The following is a 21439-nucleotide window of genomic DNA, read 5'->3' as shown; positions in this document are numbered from 1 at the left end:
AGTGGCAAAAGCTATAAATGAGACAAATGGCTGGACGTTTTAGTGACTTTTCAGACATCTGCAATCTACTCAGTTATCATATTCTACAGATTTCCAGTGAACTGTGGCTTAAAACTTTTATCTGCTATCACAAACATGCCAACAAAGAAAAATTATTGTTTTAATTTAGCAAAGTATGGGCTAGTGAGGCCCTGTTTTTTCTTTTATACCGGAACAATATTCTTCAAATGTTAGTTTTATTCCTTACCGTTCTGTATACTGTCTCTTTATCAGACACCAATTGTCAAACTGCCTTTCTTTAATTTGATTTATTTATTTTAAACAGATTTTTAAAAACAAGAGAAGAAAGCAGTCAGTATGGATGTACGTGCATCACCAAGAACACAAAATAAATAGCTTACCACGACTTGTCTGCTTGAGAAGGAGTAGGAAGAAGTGAACACTTATTTAATCAAACTAACTCATAACAAGACAAGAAAATCTACGGATAATAGTAATAGTAATAATGACAATTGCAAATAACAACTTGACATGCAGCATCAGAATAATTACCAACTCTTTGCCAATGTACATCTATGAATTCTTCTTAATATGTGTTGTATAATAACATGTAAAGAAAAACAGAGCGAGAGAGAAACTGATAATAATGATAGTTCCTGTTTATCTGCAGACACTGAGAAATCCCAGCAGAACAAGTTGGATGAGTCAGGTGTTGAAGATGGCTCTCTGAAAAAGAAGCAGCGGCGGCAAAGGACTCACTTCACCAGCCAGCAGCTCCAGGAGCTGGAAGCCACCTTCCAGAGAAACCGCTACCCAGACATGAGCACAAGAGAAGAGATCGCTGTGTGGACCAACCTCACTGAGGCTCGGGTCAGGGTGGGTGCACACACACACTTGCTCTTATCATCTCATTAGAATAGGAAACCAGGTTCTGTATGTTTTTTTTTGTTTGTTTTTATGTTACATTAGCTATATGTTTGGACCTTGCAAGAACACTGGGCCAATTTAAACTGCAGGACTTTTTTTTTTATTTTTTAAAAAAGGTCAGAATGTCAGCGACAGTGTCACTTGGTCCTTTCAACATGACTTTCGATTGTGTTGATTGTGTTGTAGTCGTGTTCTGAGGCACACATATGGCACAGTTGCACTGGGAGATTTAACTTCAACCAAAGCTTTCATCACAAAATCTAGACTCACCGAGGGTACTCGTTTGTACATACATATCATGACATCAACACGTGTATGATCTAGGTTGATTATCCTGGATTATCCTAAGGGAATGTACAAAATATATTCTCTTCTTTGTGGTATTCTGGCTTATGTCCTTACTCATTCTAAAAACATAAAGGTCCATTTCTGGAAGTTAGAATAAAATTGAACAGTTCCTTTATTTTTGTAACTGAATTCTAAAAGTTAGACACATTCACTACTCAGAGTGTATAATAAATCTCTTAGAATGAGTTTATTAAAATGATGTCATAACTAACAATGTTAGTTATGAATTTCATTTAATGAAAACCCTCAATCCTCAGACCTGTATAACTGATTAAATGGAGAAATGTTATGATCATGGGGAAGCCCGTTTACATTACACACACAGTCATTAGCTATGTTTCCATCTCATTGTCATGCAAATTTTGAGCAAACTTTAAAAACGTCACTGTGTTTGAACTGTGTAAGGGTGTACCAAATACGGGACAGTGAAAGGTAGAATCTGGACGGTCCTGATGGGTTGCAATGTTACTGGCATAACAAGGAAGTCCCAGTAGACAGATTTTGAACAAGACACAGTGGAGGATGCTTTGTCATGATCTGGAGAGCTTTCTGCTTCAGGTTGTGCAGGGACATCAAAACTGGCTATGGGGAGATGTTGCAGCAGGCATCCCTGTGAAATATATTAACTTTGCTTGACTACTGTGTTATGAATGCAGAAGTTCATAACTTTATCCAGGGAAACAATTTTCTTCTTATGTACCACCCTACATGTTCTCCTGATTTAAATCCTGTGGAAAATGTTTACGGAAGGTTACACATAAGAGACTTACAAAAATGGGAGTGAGTTCCTCCTGAGTTCACATCCCGGCCCGGGGTCTTTCTGCATGTTTTCTCTGTGCATGCATGGGTTCTCTCTGGGTACTCCGGCCTCCTCCCACTGACCAGAAACATGAATGTCAGGTTAACTCCTCTGTCTAAATTCTCCTTAGGTGTGGGTGTGTGTGTGCATTCGTCCTGTCTGTCTCTGTGTTACCCTGCAATGGTCTGGTGATCTGTCCAGGGTGACCCTGCCTCTCACCTGTAAACTGCTGGAGATAGGCACCAGCACCCCTCGCAACCTCACAAGGGATAAGCATGTAAGATAATATAGATGGATGGGATGAATTCCACACTAAAGCAGCTCTTCCTAAAGCCATGAAGCAGCATTCCCTCCAGACTACAGGAAACATGTGCATCCATCATGAATTTTTGAACTGATAAACAAGAGCAGTGCCTGCTCACCATTAAATCTTTTTTTTTTTTTTTTTTTTGTATACATTTTTAGGGTTTTGTGGGCTTTAGCCTTTAAACTTTTGATCATTTGATAAAACAGCATGATTAAGTTTCAATAATTTGCCTTCATATTTGTTTTATATCTTGCTATAAGTTTTTATCACAGTATAAAGCTCTAATTAGAATCTGGCTATAATCCAGCATTGAGAAATGTGAATACATTTGGTTACTTATCTGTTCCCAAGGTGGAGAGTGCTTTGGACTTTGTTAACATTAACATGCAAACATTGTTCAGAGACAAAATGTGTTCACCTCCAGGCAATGATTTGCTACTAAAATCAAATGCAAAGTATTGTAGAGAACACAGAGCCATGATGCATTTTAGGACAAAAGCACCTAGAATGTTTTGCTCATTTATGGACACACACACACGCACACACGCACACACACGCACACACACCTGCTGCAATGGACTGTCGACCTGTCCAGAGTAACCCCGCCTCTCGCCCATTGACCGCTGGAGATAGGCACCAGCACCCCAATGGGATAAGCGTGTATGATATATATGACTCCTTTTTTGACCCTTTTTCTTTTTTAAATAAATGATTGGAATGATTCCAAACACAAAACATTTAATCTTGTTTATCTTCGACATAAAAGTTAGAGCAAAGTTTTCCATGAATTTACCCACAGATGAACTTTCCCTAAGATCTATTTTCTTCCTTTGAAATTTTAACAAAGGGTTTAATGAAATTAATATCCCGTAGATATTAGACCATAAAATTACAAATTTGAAGATTGCCCTTCCCTGACATGACTTTCATTTAGATTTCACTATTTAAATAAGTGACTGATTAGTTTCAATACGGTCTGATTAATACTGTTTGACGATACACTTCATCTTAATTTGTGGGATCATTATGTCTTTACCCGTGTGCACACAGTAATACTGAAATCTTGAGAGTGGGCTTAAGTTACTCTGGCTGGATCTTTTTTTAGAATTAGACTTTAATGACTTCAGACTGTTTCAAGAAGGAAATAATTGGAAGAAACTTGTTCATTTTTTCCTGAAATTTTGTCTTACGTGCAAACATCAAATTCATAAAGTGGATGAAGGTGAGGGAACCCTTCACCCAGGCCAAAAAGTGTTCACTGTTAAATCCAGTATAACTGCACTCTAATATTTTCTTTTACCATAATACCATAGTTGGTGGCCTCATCTCCATGTTTGCACAGAACAACAGTATATTTTAAAGAACATTAAAAATCTTCAATTTACATAAAATCAAGGTTGCTTTTTTCAGTAGGTTATTAATTACACTCTTGATGAAAATTAGCAGGACCAAAACACACTTGTTTTTTTCATGGTTCTCTTTGCATCTTGTATTCAAACAGCTGTTATTCAGGGATTGAATTCCTTTCCTCCGTAAATATGATCACAAAGTCATATATTTGCTAAAGTAAGGCATATTGTAAATAAAACTGCCAGAAAACACTGAGCTTTAATGTAATGGAGTGACCTTTGAGTTGAGTTTGTTTCCTTTTTACTGGCGTTGACTAATGAGACAACAGAACTTGATGTTTTGATTAGACATTTACTCTATTGTTCAGAGTTTACTACAACTAAATTGTTTGCACAAACATATGATTGTCTTTTTTCCTATGCTGTAGGTATGGTTTAAAAATCGCCGTGCAAAGTGGAGAAAAAGGGAAAGGAACCAGCAGGCAGAGTTGTGTAAAAATGGGTTTGGCGCCCAGTTCAATGGACTCATGCAGCCGTATGATGAAATGTACACAGGCTACTCCTACAATAACTGGGCAACCAAAGGGCTAGCAAGCAGCCCGCTGTCTGCCAAAAGCTTCCCATTCTTTAATTCAATGAATGTAACTCCCCTGTCAACCCAGCCTATGTTCTCGCCTACAAGTTCCATCCCCTCCATGAACATGCCCTCTAGCATGGTGCCCTCAGCTGTGACTGGAGTCCCTACTGCCGGGCTAAACAACCTGGGGAACATCAATAACCTCAACAGCCCGACAGCGCTCAACTCTGTAGCGGTGACTGCAGCTACATGCCCCTACGCCACCACAGCCAGCCCCTACATGTACAGAGACACCTGCAATTCCAGCTTGGCCAGCCTACGGCTTAAAGCAAAGCAGCACACCAACTTCGCCTATCCAGCGGTGCAGAATACCGTGTCCAACCTAAGCCCCTGCCAGTATGCTGTGGACCGGCCTGTATGAACTCCAGATATGACTTTACATAGCAGCTTTAAAGCCCACCGCCACTCCGAATTCTCATCTCTTCAGTTCCATCTCTAAACCGCTGGTGGTGCAGCAGATCAGTTTGTGTCCTGATGGTTCAATCGAGTCACTGTCAATACCAACAAATGGGACTCCACAGATGGACCATTGCTTCTTCTAAGGAAGGACTGCAGTTGCAGAACTGATCAAGCATTTTCAAGCTAGTTTTAAAGAGGAGGATTTGATTTTCCTTCTTTTGAACTGCATGATGAGAGAAATAACAGAAATCACGGATAAGTGAACCGTTGGACTGGTTGTTAGTATCTTGGGTAAGAAACATGAAACAGAGCTCTCACAGAAAATGGGCTTATGGTTTCAAAGCCAGCAATTTTTTTCTGCTTTCTGTGAATATATATAAAAAATATATAATGAGCCCCAAGTTATTCATACCCCTGGCAAAATTAGATATGTGTTTTATTCAACCTTACTTCTGTCCAAATGAAAGGACTATGAATATTAAAATTTGATCCGTTTTTGTTTAAATTATATTAAAAAGGCGTTTCCAAAATTATTTCTGTTTCTTAATGATTGAAGGAAAAATCATAATTGGCAATACAGCAGTCTAACTTTCTCTTTTAATATCTGACCAGCAGTTTTTCATGTGTTCACAGGTATTTGGATAATTTATCTTTAGCAAAGGGCTCCAAGTCTTTGAAGTGGGAAAGTCTCCATGCCATCACCAAAATTTTTTAGCTCTCTCCTCAGATTCAAGTTGGTATTCTAGGTGGAAAACAAAAATAATATAAAATACTGACATTATTTTGAGTCAGAAAAACATGTTGGCTAAATATTACTTGGAATATTACTTTAATGCTAAATCTGTCCGGGGTATGAATATGGTATCGTATGACAGATACCTGGTAAGGACCATAGATAAACATTCTATGTGCACAGTATGTAGGAACTAGAATTGCAAAAAACAAAAAAAAAACAAAAAACAAAACAAAAAAAATGGTTTTACCCTGCAGGTCCTCATGGGGAACTCTGGAGTTTGAGAAGTCTCAAAAGTGAACACGACTCTGTAATTTTAAATAGAAAGTTAGCTATTTAAATACACGCTATATTTAGTACATGAGCAAAATTTTCAAGCAAAACTCTGAAAAGCCATTTAGTATAGAATTTTGTTCCTGGTCCATGACAGTAGAAATGTATGTAAGAATGCAAAGCAAACATTTAAAAATACAAGCTTTTATCCTGGTGTTGCTTGCTTTGTCTCATCAAAAATAAATAAAGAAAATGTTTCCATGAACTACAAGTAGACTATCCAATTGAACAGAGCATACCATTACAGCTTAAAACTCTAGTCAGCTCCAGGTTACTATGTTCCTTCACCCCTTCGTCTCTCTACATTGCACTGTTACCATTTTATCCTTGTACTTATCATTCCTTACCAATGTACTTCCCCTTTGGTATGTTCTTTGTTCTTTTTTTTTTGGGTGGATGTGCATCTTATGAAATCACAGAAATAAACATTGGTTAAAAATAATCTCTATGTCCAGGGAAAAAGGTCCTGTAAAGTCCTATTAAAATACAAGTATTTATTATTACTTCCCTGGGAAATTATTATTTTTGTTTTTTAAGTTTTTTTTATTTTTTATTGTTGGAACATTTACCAAAAAGTACAAATTTTGCATGTGTTAATCATGACGATAATGTTAGTACTTGTTCTCACAGTGTTCCCTAAACTGTAGCTTTCTGGACTTTATACACTCACTGGCCACTTTATTAGGTACACCTTGCTAGACTGGGTTGGACCCCCTTTTGCCTTCAGAACTGCCGTAATCCTAATCGTGGCATAGATTGAACAAGGTACTGGAAACATTCCTCAGAGTCGTGTCCATATTGACATGATGATAGCATCACGCAGTTGCTGCAGATTTGTGACTGTCGGGATTGTCTGTTAGAAGACTCAGAATAACCGTGTCATCTGAAAATGTTATGTCCTGGCTGGGTTGACAACTAACACATTCATTTGTGTACAAAATGAAAAGGTAAGGCGAACTAATGCTGCCTCGGGGGGCACCTCTGCTACTTAACTTGGGATCAGAGTTGTACTTTACTTGGTTAGATCTTTTTGATAAAAAAAAAGAGTAATACCACTTAATTAAAAAAGGGTTAACCTTCCAACTGAATTCATTTTCTGAGGAGGATGTTTGTCTGAATAGAATTAAACGCTGAACTAAAATCAACAAAAAGAAATCTGGCATATGCTGTAGAGTTCTCCAGATGCTTTAATGAAAGGTGTCGAACTGTGTCTCTTAGCATACACAAATTGGAAGGCAGCCAGAGTTAATTCTCAAGTCTTTGAGGGTCAAGTCCAAGTCTAGTCTGAACTCTTTTCCACCAATTTAGTCAACTGGCAGTGAGCAGTGTTTTTCAGCAATTGACCTCATAGCACACTGCCCTGCATGTTTTATAGCAACCTCCTTCAGCACACCTGATTTCAATTGATGGCTGATTAAAATCAAGATAACCAAGGTTTATCTTCTAAGTTGTTCAACATTCTTCCATACAGGCATCGACCTACAAAAGTGGTTTCTACTTGGAGAAAATAAACTGAATCCTAACTTCTGGTCTGTGAGTACTCTTACTACAAATACAAATACAAAAAACGTCCACAAGGTATTAAACACCTGACCAAAAGCCTACCGGAAGACACATTCTAACGAATAATTTGTTCTAAAAATGTACGATATAAATGCATATAAATAATAATCACAGCTGCCGTTGTGCCAAAGTATACATTACATACTTGTAGTATTTGCTTTTAATTTGTTTTTCCTCTGTTAATTTTTTCTTTTTTCTTTTTGTGCTGCTTGAACGAAATCATTTCCCTGCGGGGATCAATAAAATCATCTTGAATCTTGAAACCCTGTGACAGCAAGGTCTCTTTTACAAGGGTGACCTAATCAAGACGTCAACAACACACCTCAGAAACACAAACCATAAAATTATACAGAAAAGCGTCTCAAAAATTCTTAATGCTGTATCACACCTAGTGTAGCTACAGCTTTTCGGCATCTAAGAAACAAAGACGAAGCACAAATGGTGACTTTCTTCAATCGACGCACATCTCTCCCTTTCTGAATGATGTTGTGTTGTATTTTTGTGCTCAGGTGGCCACCTAGTGGCTGAAAATACAAACTACATCAAACATATTAAACGAAGGAACACTATACCAGAGGGCTTAATACAAGTAAATTAACAGCCTTTTATTCAACTTAATTAGGTGATTTTGGTGTATTTGGTATTTTTAATGTGTCTTCCCAAAATGTGGAAAAAAGTCACTGGGATATGGCAATCTACCTGTAAATAAAGTCTGACTATAAGCACACACACAGGCACACAGGCAATCAACAAAAATGTGATTCTAACCATTTTTCATTTACCTATTAAATGGAAAATGCAGCAAACAAACATGTCAAGCCTCACAGATTGCATACCACAAATATTTTTTGAAGTGGGTGCTTGCCATTTGTGTCCCCTGGGTATTATCTCTTGAGCTGCTCAACATGTAGTACTCTAATGTTGCTGTGATAATACCTCACTCTATATCCAAATTCCCCAGTTTGTGACCTAAGTTAAAGTTAGGCCACTCTCACAACTTGTCCAAAATGGTTTTCATCATTTGAGAAATGCTCACAAAAGCATGAAGGTTTGTGTCAAATCAGTAGTTTGACACAAACCTTCTGATTTGTTTGACACAAATCAGAAGGTTTGTTTGACACATTCTGTTTAAAATGTGCTTATTGATCATATGTAATATTCTAATTTTAGTGTTCACTTTCAGATATGAGTGACAAAAACTATTTACCTTTTTTGGAAATTCTAACTTTTTGATACGTACCTTTATACAGTCACTGTTTAAGTTAGAAATTGACATAGGACATGACTTTGGTCTTTGGACTAAAGAGCCCCAAGAAAACATCAACGTTCACATAGAAAGCATGATACACACAAAGACACAAAGACAAAAAAAAATCAGGTGCTAAATAATAGCAAAATGTCAGTGTTGGAGTTTCATCTACATCTGAAATAATTGTCAGCAACATGCTGCATTTATTGGCACTGCTAGCAAAAACATTGCAAAAATGGTGCATTTAAAGTTTGAGAAAAGAAAAAAAAATACCTACAATGCAAAGCTCTGAACAGCACACAAACTACAGTCTAATTATTTCGATTTCAATCAAAATAGCTGTCATATTGTTGGAATACATCTTAAAAATGCACAGCTTGCTGACAATGTCCTGTAGGTTGTAAGGAGACCTTCACATAAACAGCCGTTAATAAACCTGTTCTTTTTCCTGATTTACAAAGTTACTGTTACGCCCTGGGCCTCGTGAGCTGGGCTGCAGGTGTTTTTGGTGTCTGCCCTTGTGCTCCTCCTCTCTACAGGATCTGCGGCTGACCTGCTCTTTTGAAGCACAGTGCATTTAAACCTGACCGTCTTCCACCTTCTGGGTCGCCTTCGGCATCTGCTCTGCCTCTTGACGTGTGCGGTGCCCTGCTGCCGGGCCTCAGCTCCCCTCTTCATGCATTTGAGTTGATCTTTGTTTTTGCACCTCAGCACTTCCTTATGCACACATACAACACATCCAAGCATTTTTTTCCGTTACGCCACTGACACTGACATTCACAATCCATTGTTGTTTTTGTTAATAAATATTTATTTTCTGCACCTTAACCACTGCATGGTCTCCCGTTTTTGTTACGACCTTGAGCCAGTCGTAAATCTGTCAGGACAGAAATGTCACTAGTATCTAGCTTGGAAACCATCAGATTCAATAAATGCACATACAAATCAATAGGAAATTGCATTGTGGGAAGTCTACTTTTGCCTGTTCACTGGAACAGAAAATGACTGTGGTCAAAATCTTCATATGTATAATTTCAGTCTTCCGGTCTGTCTGCGTGCTTGCGTGTGTGTGTGTGTGTGTGTGTGTATGTGTAAGTGTTTTGAAAGCACTTATTAATCTCTCCATGGCCTTTCACTGTCTTATAAATTCCTGATTGTGTGTCATTGTTTGGGCTTCATTTGTTTGAACACACACCCTGTAATCATGCTTGCAAATATATAGATTTTTTAAAAAAATGAGCTGCCATTTTCATCATGGCACTAACAAAGTGCATTTGAAATCATTCTGACTTCCCCTGAGCTAAGCCATCAGAGCTCACACAATACCAATCAGAAGAAAAACTGTCAGCTTCAAAGCCTGAAGCTTGACTACATTAATAATATAATAAAACAGCAAATTGAATGTGTGGGCGAAGGGGTGTGGAGAACGAGTGTCTTGAAATCCTCCAAAGACATCCGTCTTTGTTCCTGACTCTTGCTTCTTTTTCATGATGACTCATTGAAAGTGAAGGCTAATGACAAAATAGCAGGCTAATTCCTGTAATTATCCGTGTTTGTCAGTGGAAATTTGCAAATGACAGTGCTTCTTTCTCCGATCTTTAAGCCGGTAGCTTCGGAGGTGGCATTGTTACCAACAAAGCCTTCACAGACAGGTCATGAATTAGGGATGCATAAATGTGGTTGGCAACAGAAAAATGGCTCCCTGAGGAATGCTTATACAACAAACGTGACCCCCAGCAGTAAGCTGGAATATATATATATATTTGTGTGTGTGTGTGTGTGTGTGTGTGTGTGTGTGTGTGTGTGTGTGTCCTAAGAACAATTCAGTATGAGTTGAGAAGGCTTCACAAAAACATACTGCTGAGGAAAAAGCACCAAGATGGTGGTTGGGGACACATGCCCTGTAGATACTGTACATTTGTCATTGGAAAAAAATATTTTTAGGGACTTTGACAGCTTAGTGAGGCGTTAAAAAAGTCACCCAATTTTAATTCAGTCTTCTTGTAATAAAACATTTTAAAACTACAAAAGACTTCCACCTTTATAAATAAACGGATTCAGCAGTAGTTCGAAAGGTTTCAGAGAAAGCAATCTCAGAAAGAAGGAGAAGGTTGTTCTCGGCAGCCATTAAAACACATGCTGGCTGTACCAGAAGGTGCTTTTGATATAGTGATATTGACCATTTTAAAAGACATTGCAGTGTCAAAGTCGAATGATCTTAATATTAGTTTCTGAGTATTATTTAGAGTTAGTTGCATTGTGTTTAGCCAGTTGTGTTCATGGTAAATCACAGACATCCACAATCACAGAGGACAGTGACTCTGTTTGTTTAAGGAAGTGGGACTGATCGTAACAAAGCAGATGGAAGACCTGATCTGCCTCACATCCTTTTTCCAGCAGGACCTGGCTCAAGTCCTGTAAACCAGGAGCGTCAAACTTATTTTTGTTTTGGGCCGTGTCAAGACCACCAGTGTCCTGGCTGTAGCAGGATGTATTGGTAACACTACCCATTAATAAACTTTTAAAACTTTAATAAATAGCTGTCTCTGTTTTGCATTCTTCCTGCATTTGGCTCCCCTCTATTCTGCAAAGACGTAAAAAAGGATTTAACTTCCGTTTAGGCATAGGTCAGTACTTCATAGGTTCAAGGCCATGATGCAACCCAAAGACTCGTAGGTTTAGGCAAAACTATCTGATCTAAAATGGCTTCATTTGTAAGATCCATATGAAAGTGTGTAACGCAAACATTTTTGAAGGCCAATGCTTAAATTCAAAGAGCTTGCACAGTTTTGATGATGAGGTAATAATATCAATGTTGGGGAAAATACTGGAAACTTTTACTCTAAGCTGTTGTTACAGGGTTAGGCATAGACCACAAGAGGCTCTCTGGATATCATCAGAGACCAAGTTCTAGTTTATTGCCATATGTGCATAAGACTGACATGACACTGTCATAAATATGACATGACATCTGTTATGAACATAAAGGAGTCTTCATGAATTTTATGACTGTTGTCATGAAGTGTCATTCGGTAAATCAGGACACCTGTAGCGCAAAGTTGCTCTAAAAGTTGCATTGAAAGTCCATTAAAAGTGCCAACTTTACATTAAAGTGTCATTATTTACCAAATTGCACGTCATTACAACATAGACATTCATGAAGACTCCTCCATCTTCATGACAGATGTCATGTCAGTCTTATGTACACCCCGTCAAATAAAGTGTTATCGAAAAATCTTAATTGTGTAGCAAGAATCCTAATTTCTGAGCAGAACACCAGAAAGGATGCAGCAGTGACAGGATGTCAACGCGGTGGACGCTTTGTGCAGGTCAATAATACTAAAGATTTAGACCTTTAATAAACCTCTAATGTCAATAATGCCAATTCCAGACAGAGAAAACCCTTCCACCGCCAAAACAAATATCTTACAAATTTAGTATGAACAGCTTAACATTGTTGGGACATATTTTCAACATAAAAAATTTACTATGCTAGTTGTAAGAAAAGCTATAAAATGATGAGAGAGAATTATTTAACTTGATTTCTCAGTTGTCATGTTTGTCATTCATAAAGCAAGGACTCCAACAGCTTTCTTTTATTATTATTTTTTTTAAAAGTCTAAGCTATGTGCCTTATTGTACAAAAATAATCCTTGCAAGCTGGAAAGCACAAAACCGACCGTGTAGATTGGTGTAAAAAGGAATAAAATCTGTCACGGGTTCTGCAGTGGTCAGTGGTCTTAAGCTCCAGAACTATAGAGACATTCAATTCAACAAACAATCCCAATGAATATACATTCCAATTGAGTTTTTTTGTTTTTTTTTTTTAGCAAGAGAAGCTTTAAACAGGCACAAAGTGTGTCAAGCACCCTGTTAGGATTCCATCATTTTATTGGTTCGTTATGGAGCTGTGAACCACGGCCATTAACTAGAGGAGAGTGCATATGTGGGAGGGCAGTACATCTGACAACTGAAGGGCCACTTTGATAGTTTGGGTCCCTCCTGATCGCTGAAACAACTGTTCCCCCTAACAGCCAAAATAAGCCACATCTTTAAAGCTCTCTCACCCTGTCTCTTCCGTCCCCTGATCACGACACACACGCATACACGCACACAACCAAACACACCCAATCCAAGCTAAAAAAAACAACTTTGACCTGGAAAGGGTTGAGTAGCTCTCTACTTCCATTTCTGTAAGAATAATACACTTACTGGCTAAATGTATTCTGGTTACAGAATAAGTGCAGGTGTAGTTTCATATTCTACCTGGGTGAATCACTCTACAGAGTGTTTGTATTAGACCAGCATTCTGTTTAAAAATCCTGCTTTATGGTATTTTTTTCAACTTCACAGAAACTGTTTTTCTGTATTGTGTTAGGTTAAGTATGAAACAAAAAAATTGCCCTAATTTAGTCTTTTTCTCTATTTCTTAAATATCAGATTTCAGCCAAAGCTTAACTGAAAGTTTAGTTTGACATTTCGCATTCCTAATATCATACAATAGGAAACTATTACTGTAAATTATGCAGCACAGAGTACTAATGTAAGGATTCACGTGTCATCAAAGCAGAACAGAACATTTTCTTCATAGTTGTCATTTTGTCTTTTTTTGAGTGCCAACACAATTTTCATTACATGAACATAATGACAAATATGAACCTGAAATCTTTGACCTGTTTCTTTGCCTTGAAGCTTCAGGGTCAATAGATCTGACCTGCAGCCGCTAACCTTTCTTCAATCATTCCAGATCTTCTGAAGGCAGACATAAAACCCCCCCCCAAAAGAACAAAAAACACTTCATTAAGCAGCTAAAGTACCACTGGAATTTCATACTTTTTTCTTCTTTGTTTTTATTTATGTTTTGTTTTTGTTTTTTAAGAAAGAAATTTGTTTGCAATTTATCCTTTTTTTCATGCAGTTTTTTTTTACACTGAGGTCAGTGAGTGTAATCGGTGGATCGCTGGTCTGCCCACCCTCGTCGTTTGTGTCCCTGGTAAGACACGTCACCCACCTCGCTTGCTGGTTTTGGTCAGAAGGGTCGATGCAGCCTCGCTGCATTTTGGTGCAGCGAGGCTGCTGCACCAAAATGCAGCCTTGGCTACCCCAAGGCGAGGCTGCCTTGGGGTAGCTGTGGCTACAATCCAATAGCTCACCATCATCAGCATGTGAATAAGCCTTTTGAGATTTCAATTTGATATATAAAAAGGGCATTATAAATAAAATGTATTATTATTATTATTATTATTATTATTATTATTATTATTATTATGCTCTTTCTGAACTTCCAAAATTTTTTTGCACGTGCCAGTGTGTGTGTGTGTGTGTATGTGTGTGTGAGGAGGAATTTTGCAAAATGAATATCTTACAAAATTTTTCTTTGGCCCTCCGCTGCCCTTTCCAGTCCTCTACTATATTTCTGTCTCAGTTCATATTCTGGATTTTAATCTAGAAATAGAAAAAAAAGGGAGAGTTTGCCAAAAGGCTCCTGAAGGAGTCTCAGACCATGAGAAACATGGTTCTCTGGTTTGATGAGACAAAGATTGAGCTCTTTGGCGTGAACACCCTGCTGCATGTTTGGAGGAAACCGGGCATGGCTCAGCACTGGGCATGATGCTGTCGGTGGTGGCAGCATCATGCAGCAGCAGGAACTGGCAGGTTGGTCAGGATATAGGGAAAATAAACATGCAACAATGTTCAAAGACATCCTGAATTGAAACCTCCTTTTGAGTGCTCTTGACTTCAGACTGATGGTTTATTATTATTTTTTTTTAGAAAGACCAAACAGTCCAACGCACACTGCCGAGATCTCTATAGAATGATGTCAGGACTGACTGTCCTGGATTGTCCAAACAAGCATCCGGTCCAGAATCTCACTGGTCTGGAGTGAGATCTGAACACGACTGACAGATGTCTCCATCCAACCGTTCAGCTTACAATTAAAAGAGTCAATGACTCAATGAAACTCCTTCACCAAAGGTTTGTCAGGACATCACACGAAAGTTCAAATCACAAGCAATAAGAATTCAAGAAAAAGTCAGAAGCTGAGAAAGATGATGACAGAATATGCTTATAATCAGTGACTGTTGAACTGCATTCTTCTGTGTGTATCCACTATTACTGATTCCTGTTCCTTACCAGTGTTTATTAATTAATTGATTTGTATTTAATTTGACAGAGAATTTGACATTCTAGGTCAAGGTTCCTTGGTTCTATTCACTCACTTTTTGTATACAGGGCTGTATAAAAAAAGACATTTTCCTTCTCCTCCCTATATAAAAATTATTTGAAAAAGATCATTTTATTTATGTCCCATTATTGTTTTTCATACACAAAGGAATATATTGTGATTCAACCTCCAGATTTTAAATTGTTTTGAATTCCCATCTATTAGTAATGAGGCTCATTGTGTTCCACTGTAATCTCAAGTCGTTCTTTCACTTTATGATATCCTTCTCTGTATCTTGCCTATTAGTTGTTTTTATTTTGCCTCCTGTGGCTATTTTAACTACCTCCAAGTACAACACCCTTGAGATTAATTGTGCTGGTAAAAACATCTCAGTGGTGCTGAAAAATAAGATCTACGCTTGTGAGTCATAGACCTAAGAAACACTTTGGAGGGTAATTTTCTGATTCTCAATATTTTATTAAACATCCACACACACATGCAATCATAGCAACATTCCCTGTTGAGCACCGTCTTTACAGTAAGCTATTCCTCGATTACTTTACATTTCATGTTTCTATAATTCACAATTTTTTGTATTTTTTTCCCCTTTACACTTATTATTTATTTTAAAATACCCCTAACCATTTTTTTTCCACCACCACATTCATTTTTTTCCATTTTCATTCCACCTGTTCAGTCCAGTCATGCCAGAATCCTTCCTGAGATCTCCAGCTCACCTGACTGAAAGGTTTGCTTTAGCTCCTCTGCATGCCATCAAGTGCTACAGAAGCCAGTTAATTGCACATTAATTTAAATCAGGTGTGAGGCACCAGGGCAACGTGTGAAACACCCTGTGGGCCCAGGGCAGAGGACCAGGGACTAGGGACCTCTGTTATAGTGGACTTTATAGCCCTAACTTACCGTCACAGGTAATTAAAAATATTAACTGTCCTCCAGGCAGTTGTGTTTTCAGGGTTAGGGGTTACCTTAGCCCTAACCCTACTTGCATTGTTCTCTGAACCAGTTTATTTATTTATTTAAATTTTACTGCTGTTACGGGTGAAGAATAAATGACACACATTGATCCAAAGAGATATCATGTCTATCCCAGCTGTCTGGTGATCCTGACGTCGTTGGTCTTCATCTTCTATATAATAATCCCATTTAGCATATCCAGGAAAATATTCCTTAACTGCTCTTTAATGTACTGGGAATGTCTTATACTGCTTAACTAAAAATAAGTAATAACTAAATAAATAAGGTGTCTTAGTAAACTTGATTAACACTTTGATGGAATATTTGTTATGTAGAGGTGTGTATGTCTTAAATGTGTAAAATATATAAAATATATATGTGAAGTATTACATAAATGATACTTCAGTTACTTGACATTTTAACACTTCATTATACAAATGTATGTTAAACATCTTTTAGGATGAATGTTTCTTAAGTTTCAAGTTGTGCAATTAGTAGAATTAGTTGTCAAAGTAAACCAAAGCACAACAAACTATTCCTACTTTTCCTATTTTCTTTGGGGGTGTCACTCTATTTTCTATGCATATATGAAATATTTCAAGTTGCATTCCTCTTTATATCCACATGATGGCAGTGTTGCCTTAAATGGAATCAAGCATTTCTCCACTGGTAACGGTTTTTAAAAAGGTGTTGCACAAACAACAGCAGCAATTTTAAACGAGTGCTTACGTCATTACTCCGTAGTTTATCTAGTGAACTTGGATATCTGTTCATTTTGCTGACGGCTCAAGACGCATGAAATCCATATGAGAAAATAAAAGATTTTCTGACCTTTGCTCTTTACAAGGTTCTAAGATCCCATCAAAACGGTCGCTCCATTAAGTGTTCAATTCTGTATAAAGATATTACAGGTAAATACCAAAAATTAAGCTTATTTTATCCATTAAACAAGGGACAATAAAATGTTTTTGGAGGAACAATGAACACCCTGCTCCCTTACCATTGTGTTGGACCAAAATCTGGACTTTGACTAGAGTTTATACTTCTTCATTCCAAAAAAAAAAAAAAAAAAAAAAAAAAAAGTTTTACATGTACTTGAAGCAGCCTCAGGCGTGAATTGACGATGTTCTTTATATTATGCTAAGCTAACAAGCTAACAGAACTGGAAGCGTGACACTTCCAGTTCTACGCTTTCCGGTGACTTTCCGTTTTTTGCCTGGCATTGTGGCGGCGTCAAACCTGTCAGATCTGCCCACAGATTCTCTTGAGTTCAGGGCTTCAATGTTTCCACATCATGTTTTCATCTTCGGTTTCATCTTTTTGCCACCCCACATGGTTCACAGCTGGGATGGTTTCTGGCTCATGTTCTGGGTTCAATTTGCACATTTTGCATAAAGACACATTAGTTTATGAACACAGAACCCCTCTCCTTCCTGAGCCACATGATAGTTGGATATTCCCATCATTTCTATGTTTGCATATAATAGTTTTAAACAGATGAACACGGCGCTGTGATCATCGGTTAGTTGTTTCTAAGGATAAACCAGCCTTGTACAGGTTTCAATACACCCACAGGTGTGACTCCAATTAGCCTATCAGAAGTTGCCAAAGGCATGACATCATCATTTGGGCTTTCCATAATGTTTACATAGTAATCATTATGTATGCAAGCCTCTGATTTTGAAGACATTAATAAATAAAAAATATATGTTCTCTTTCTCATTGTGCAAATAGACATAATTTGGGTAATTTGACCTAAAATAAGAAACGTTTGGTCCAGTTTAATGTTAGACAGTGAGAAACTTCATGTGTCTTCTTATTCAGTGCACTGTAAGTAAACTTATGGAATACCTGCTGTTGAACAAAATGTCATAAATCGTGAAGCGGTGTCCTGTTGGGTCACCTTTAGCTCTGATTCGAACGTTTGCTGCGACATTACTTCGACGAGCTTCGACAAAGTCGGCGTAAAAATACGAATCAGCTGAACAGAAACCAAGCACAACATTTTGAAATAGATATTTGTTTTATTGGTGACAGGCTGGTGATGGGGCATTAATGCAAAATATAATCGACACCGCGAAACTGCGCTTGAACAAACAAGTGAATCAAGACAAGACATATAAGAAAAATAGCTAAGACTTTTGTGCATTCACAAATAGCACTAAAAATTTATGTAGGTTATGAAGCTTGCCGGTGTGGCTGAGTGATCCCGCTCACTCCTTCTGTTTAACATCTTTTCCTTACAGAAACGTTTCTAGACATTGATAAGCAGAAAACCTGAGGCATGAGATATAAGCTTGCTAGGCTGCTCCCTCATAAAAACGTCCACTGAACCACCGGACTTCAAGACTGGCCGAACCAAAGACGCCCTTCACTAAACAAGAGTAGATCTGTCACAGATTAGGATTAAAGCTGCTACACTGTAGTAACTTGTGCATCACATAAAGATGAAAAAATATACAGCAATTATTCATTTAATAACACAATACAAACATGGCTTCATTTGGTTCTTCAAAAGTAAGGCTGCACGCCGTGGGCATAGAGACAAGTGGGAGGGCTAACCTTGAGTAGACAGCACATTTGTGAATCTGTAAAGCTAATTAGCTTCCTGTGTAGCCATGCCGAGTGATGCTCATGCAAATCATGCAGTACAGAAAGAGTGCCAAAGCGAGAGGAGGCTCCTGACGTTTGTTCAACTTGTACACTAAACCTAAAAGCTTTACTTTACCTCTGACAGATTACATTTAAAGTGACTGTTTGATTTTTGCCAAAGGTTCTTCTGACTCCGGGTAAAAGGAAGGTTTCGGCGTTTCCACGTCACAAACTTGGCTTGAATTAAGAATTTACAAGAGTTAAATGTTAAGAAAAGATTTTTGCAAGATTTTTTTTGACACACACACACACACACACACACACCCACCCACACTTCTAAACTACTGATTTGATCTTCAGTAGTTTAGCCCACAAATGAAGTAGTGGGAGTAAAACATTGGAATAGCACATGGCTAATTATTAAACGTACATAGAATGATAAAATGACCTTGTGAGAACTATTTTCTTGGTTGTGAAAACCTGAAAATATCCTGTTTGAAAAAACAAAACAAACAAAAAAAAAACTAGCCCTATTCATTGCTCAGGTACAATGTTGGCCTCTGAGTCTTCTTTCTATGTGTTTTGACTTTCAGTTCTTTCCATATGTCTTTGAATAAATAAAGGTCAGGTGAGCGACTGGGCCATTCTGGTGATTTTCACGTTCTTTCTCTGAAAACACTAAAGAGTTTCCTTGGCTGTGTGTTTGGACTGTTGTCATTCTGAGAAAGCTACACTTACTTTGTGTTTGGACCTTTGGACTTTTGTCAAGAATGTTCAGGTGCATTTCTTCATTTGCCCTAAACTGACATGTCCAGATTTTATTTAACAAACTTTATACGATTTTCAATGTGGTTTTTTGTTTGTTTTTGCACAGACGTCACTGTGACTGGGTGGATTACTTATTGTTTTTAACAGAACAAACTCTACCTGCAGATTATTCCCAAGCTCTCGACAAGTGGCCTCTTCAAACTTTGACAACTCTGGATTGTTCTTTTGACTCCTCTGCCAGAGATGCTATGAAAGATACTTGGCTGTGACTGGTTTATGAAATGAAATGATGCTCTTTTCACTTCCAGATTATGGCTCAACAGCACTCCCTGGACAATTCAGTAGTTTAGAAAATGCAGCTGTAGCGAGGACTTCTAACATCTCTAACAACATTAAGACCATTCTGAGAAGGTCTCTGCTCCTGTCCTTTTCTCACTGTGTAATGCTTTAGTCATGTAAAACCAGCTAGTTTAGTACCAGTTAGTACTAAACTAGCTGAAATTAATTTCAAAGTAACATAATTGTCTTTTAAATACTGATGGGTATAAACTGTATTGTTTTGTTATCTATAGCCTGCACTTTGTATGCAACAAACGTGCAAAACTAATTCAGTGCCATTCCAATTTTTTGACCCACAGCCTAATTAGTGGACTAATTTGCTTTGACTTCATTGTGTGTGTGTGTGTGTGTGTGTGTGTGTGTGTGTGTGTGTGTGTGTTTGTTCTACCATGTCCCAAGGAATTACGGATGTCTTCCCTACTGAAACTGAATTTCCTATTGCAGTTTTCTAACATTCAATACATAACCTGAAATAAACCAAAAGTATATATATGCCCTAAAGTTTCAGCTCTTTTTGATGAGGCAAAAAAGAAGAAAAAAAAAATCATAAAATAATTAAAAATATTGCCCTAAGAAAAAAAATAAATAAAAATTTGTGTATCAAAAATGTTCACACAGTGTTTTACTACTAATTTCTTCCCTGCATTTAAATTCCTTTGTCAAACATCGCCATGAATCAAACACTACTCTGACAAGTAAATCTGTGAAAGATCTATCGTTGGATTAGAGAAGCCAAAATTATGGCACTAGGTAATATACGGCGACACGGACAGAGATGCGTTCAGCTGTTTGATTCGACACCCAGCTGTTCTCCCTCGAAACGAACTGAACTCAATTCAGTTCGGTTCACTTCATTCATGTAGCGCCAATTCACGACAAACGTCGCCTAAAGGCACTTTACAAAGAAAATCCTTTCAATTCAATCACACATCAAATCCAGTTAATCATAGTTATGAAACAGTGTGTTAAACTCAATTAATTCTTCAATTCAGTTTAAAAAGTGACTAAGGAAACCCATCAGATTGAATTGAATCATTGTTTTGCAGCATTCACTCCTCCTGGACCAGCACGTAGTGACAATCGCTTGTTTCCCAGTCGGATAAATTGGGATTAATATTGATTGAGTTGATTGGAAGATGCCTCGGAAGGAGGCCCTCGGACAGCGTTTTGTTCTGATTTGGAGCGACATTATGGAACCGAGCTGAATATGTATTTAGGAATAGGTTCTGTGGAAAACAGCAATATTAGCAGCATAAAGGCACATAGATATAGCATACTGTTCAGAGGCAAACAGTGCAATGGGAATGAAAAGAAATGTTTGATACTGGTTTTAAAAAAACGTTCAATTAAATTAAGCCAACGGTGCTTATGTGATAGAAGGAGGTTGACATGTCAGTGATGAGTACACGCTTTGTCTCTAAGTCACGTTGGTTTTCTAAGCTGAGTGACTGGATCAGAAGAAGGTAAAATAATACTCTGCATTTTCTGTCCTAACATTTTCCAAATATCATGCTTGACTTGGAGAAACTCCTCTGAAACAAAAAGATCTGCAGAAATTTGCATAAGACACTATTGCTAATGACGCCTCAAGCAGACTAACAGCTCCGTGAAATCTGATTATTTAGGAGCGTCAAAAGAATGTCATAACACACAAATGATTTGCTAATTTTACTTTAAATTAAGAATGCACATTTTTTTCTGTGTAGAAATAGGATTTGTTGCTTCAATAGACAAAACTCTGTCCAGTGATGCCTGTGTCCAAATGCTGTCGTTCCTTCTACAGTCATGTCTCTCTAATGTGCAAAGAATCCACCCTAACGCTCTGTCTGAGGAGGAATTTTGGAAGTTTAGATACAGGCTGTGAAAACCTCATGAAAACATGGTTGTGTGTTGTCAAGATAACATGTTATTATTACCACCACAGCCTAGATACTGCGCCTGCTAGCTGTTGTGAA

At 37.8% G+C, this 21439-nt stretch overlaps 1 protein-coding gene and 1 long non-coding RNA gene across 2 annotated transcripts in view; one reads left to right on the top strand and one right to left on the bottom strand.

Annotated features, from left to right (window-relative positions):
* pitx3 (paired-like homeodomain 3) overlaps positions 1-6335 on the top strand; it is a 16219-nt gene extending 9884 nt beyond the window's left edge. Inside the window, exons 3-4 of the mRNA XM_007577611.2 lie at positions 671-876; positions 4159-6335. Coding sequence (XP_007577673.2) covers positions 671-876; positions 4159-4728 — 776 coding nt within the window. The 3' untranslated portion in view covers positions 4729-6335. The remainder of the gene's footprint in view (positions 1-670; positions 877-4158) is intronic.
* LOC107833768 (uncharacterized) lies at positions 5299-7964 on the bottom strand. Its single transcript, XR_001659532.1, has 2 exons — positions 7784-7964; positions 5299-5807 (listed from the first exon to the last, which is right to left on the bottom strand). It is a non-coding gene; the product is annotated as an uncharacterized LOC107833768 (long non-coding RNA).
* Between the last annotated feature and the right edge of the window lie 13475 nt (positions 7965-21439).

Source organism: Poecilia formosa, unplaced genomic scaffold (genome assembly GCF_000485575.1).
Source record: "Poecilia formosa unplaced genomic scaffold, Poecilia_formosa-5.1.2 Scaffold448, whole genome shotgun sequence".
In the NCBI taxonomy this organism is placed as follows: domain Eukaryota; kingdom Metazoa; phylum Chordata; class Actinopteri; order Cyprinodontiformes; family Poeciliidae; genus Poecilia; species Poecilia formosa.
This window is presented reverse-complemented; position numbering and strand designations above follow the sequence as displayed.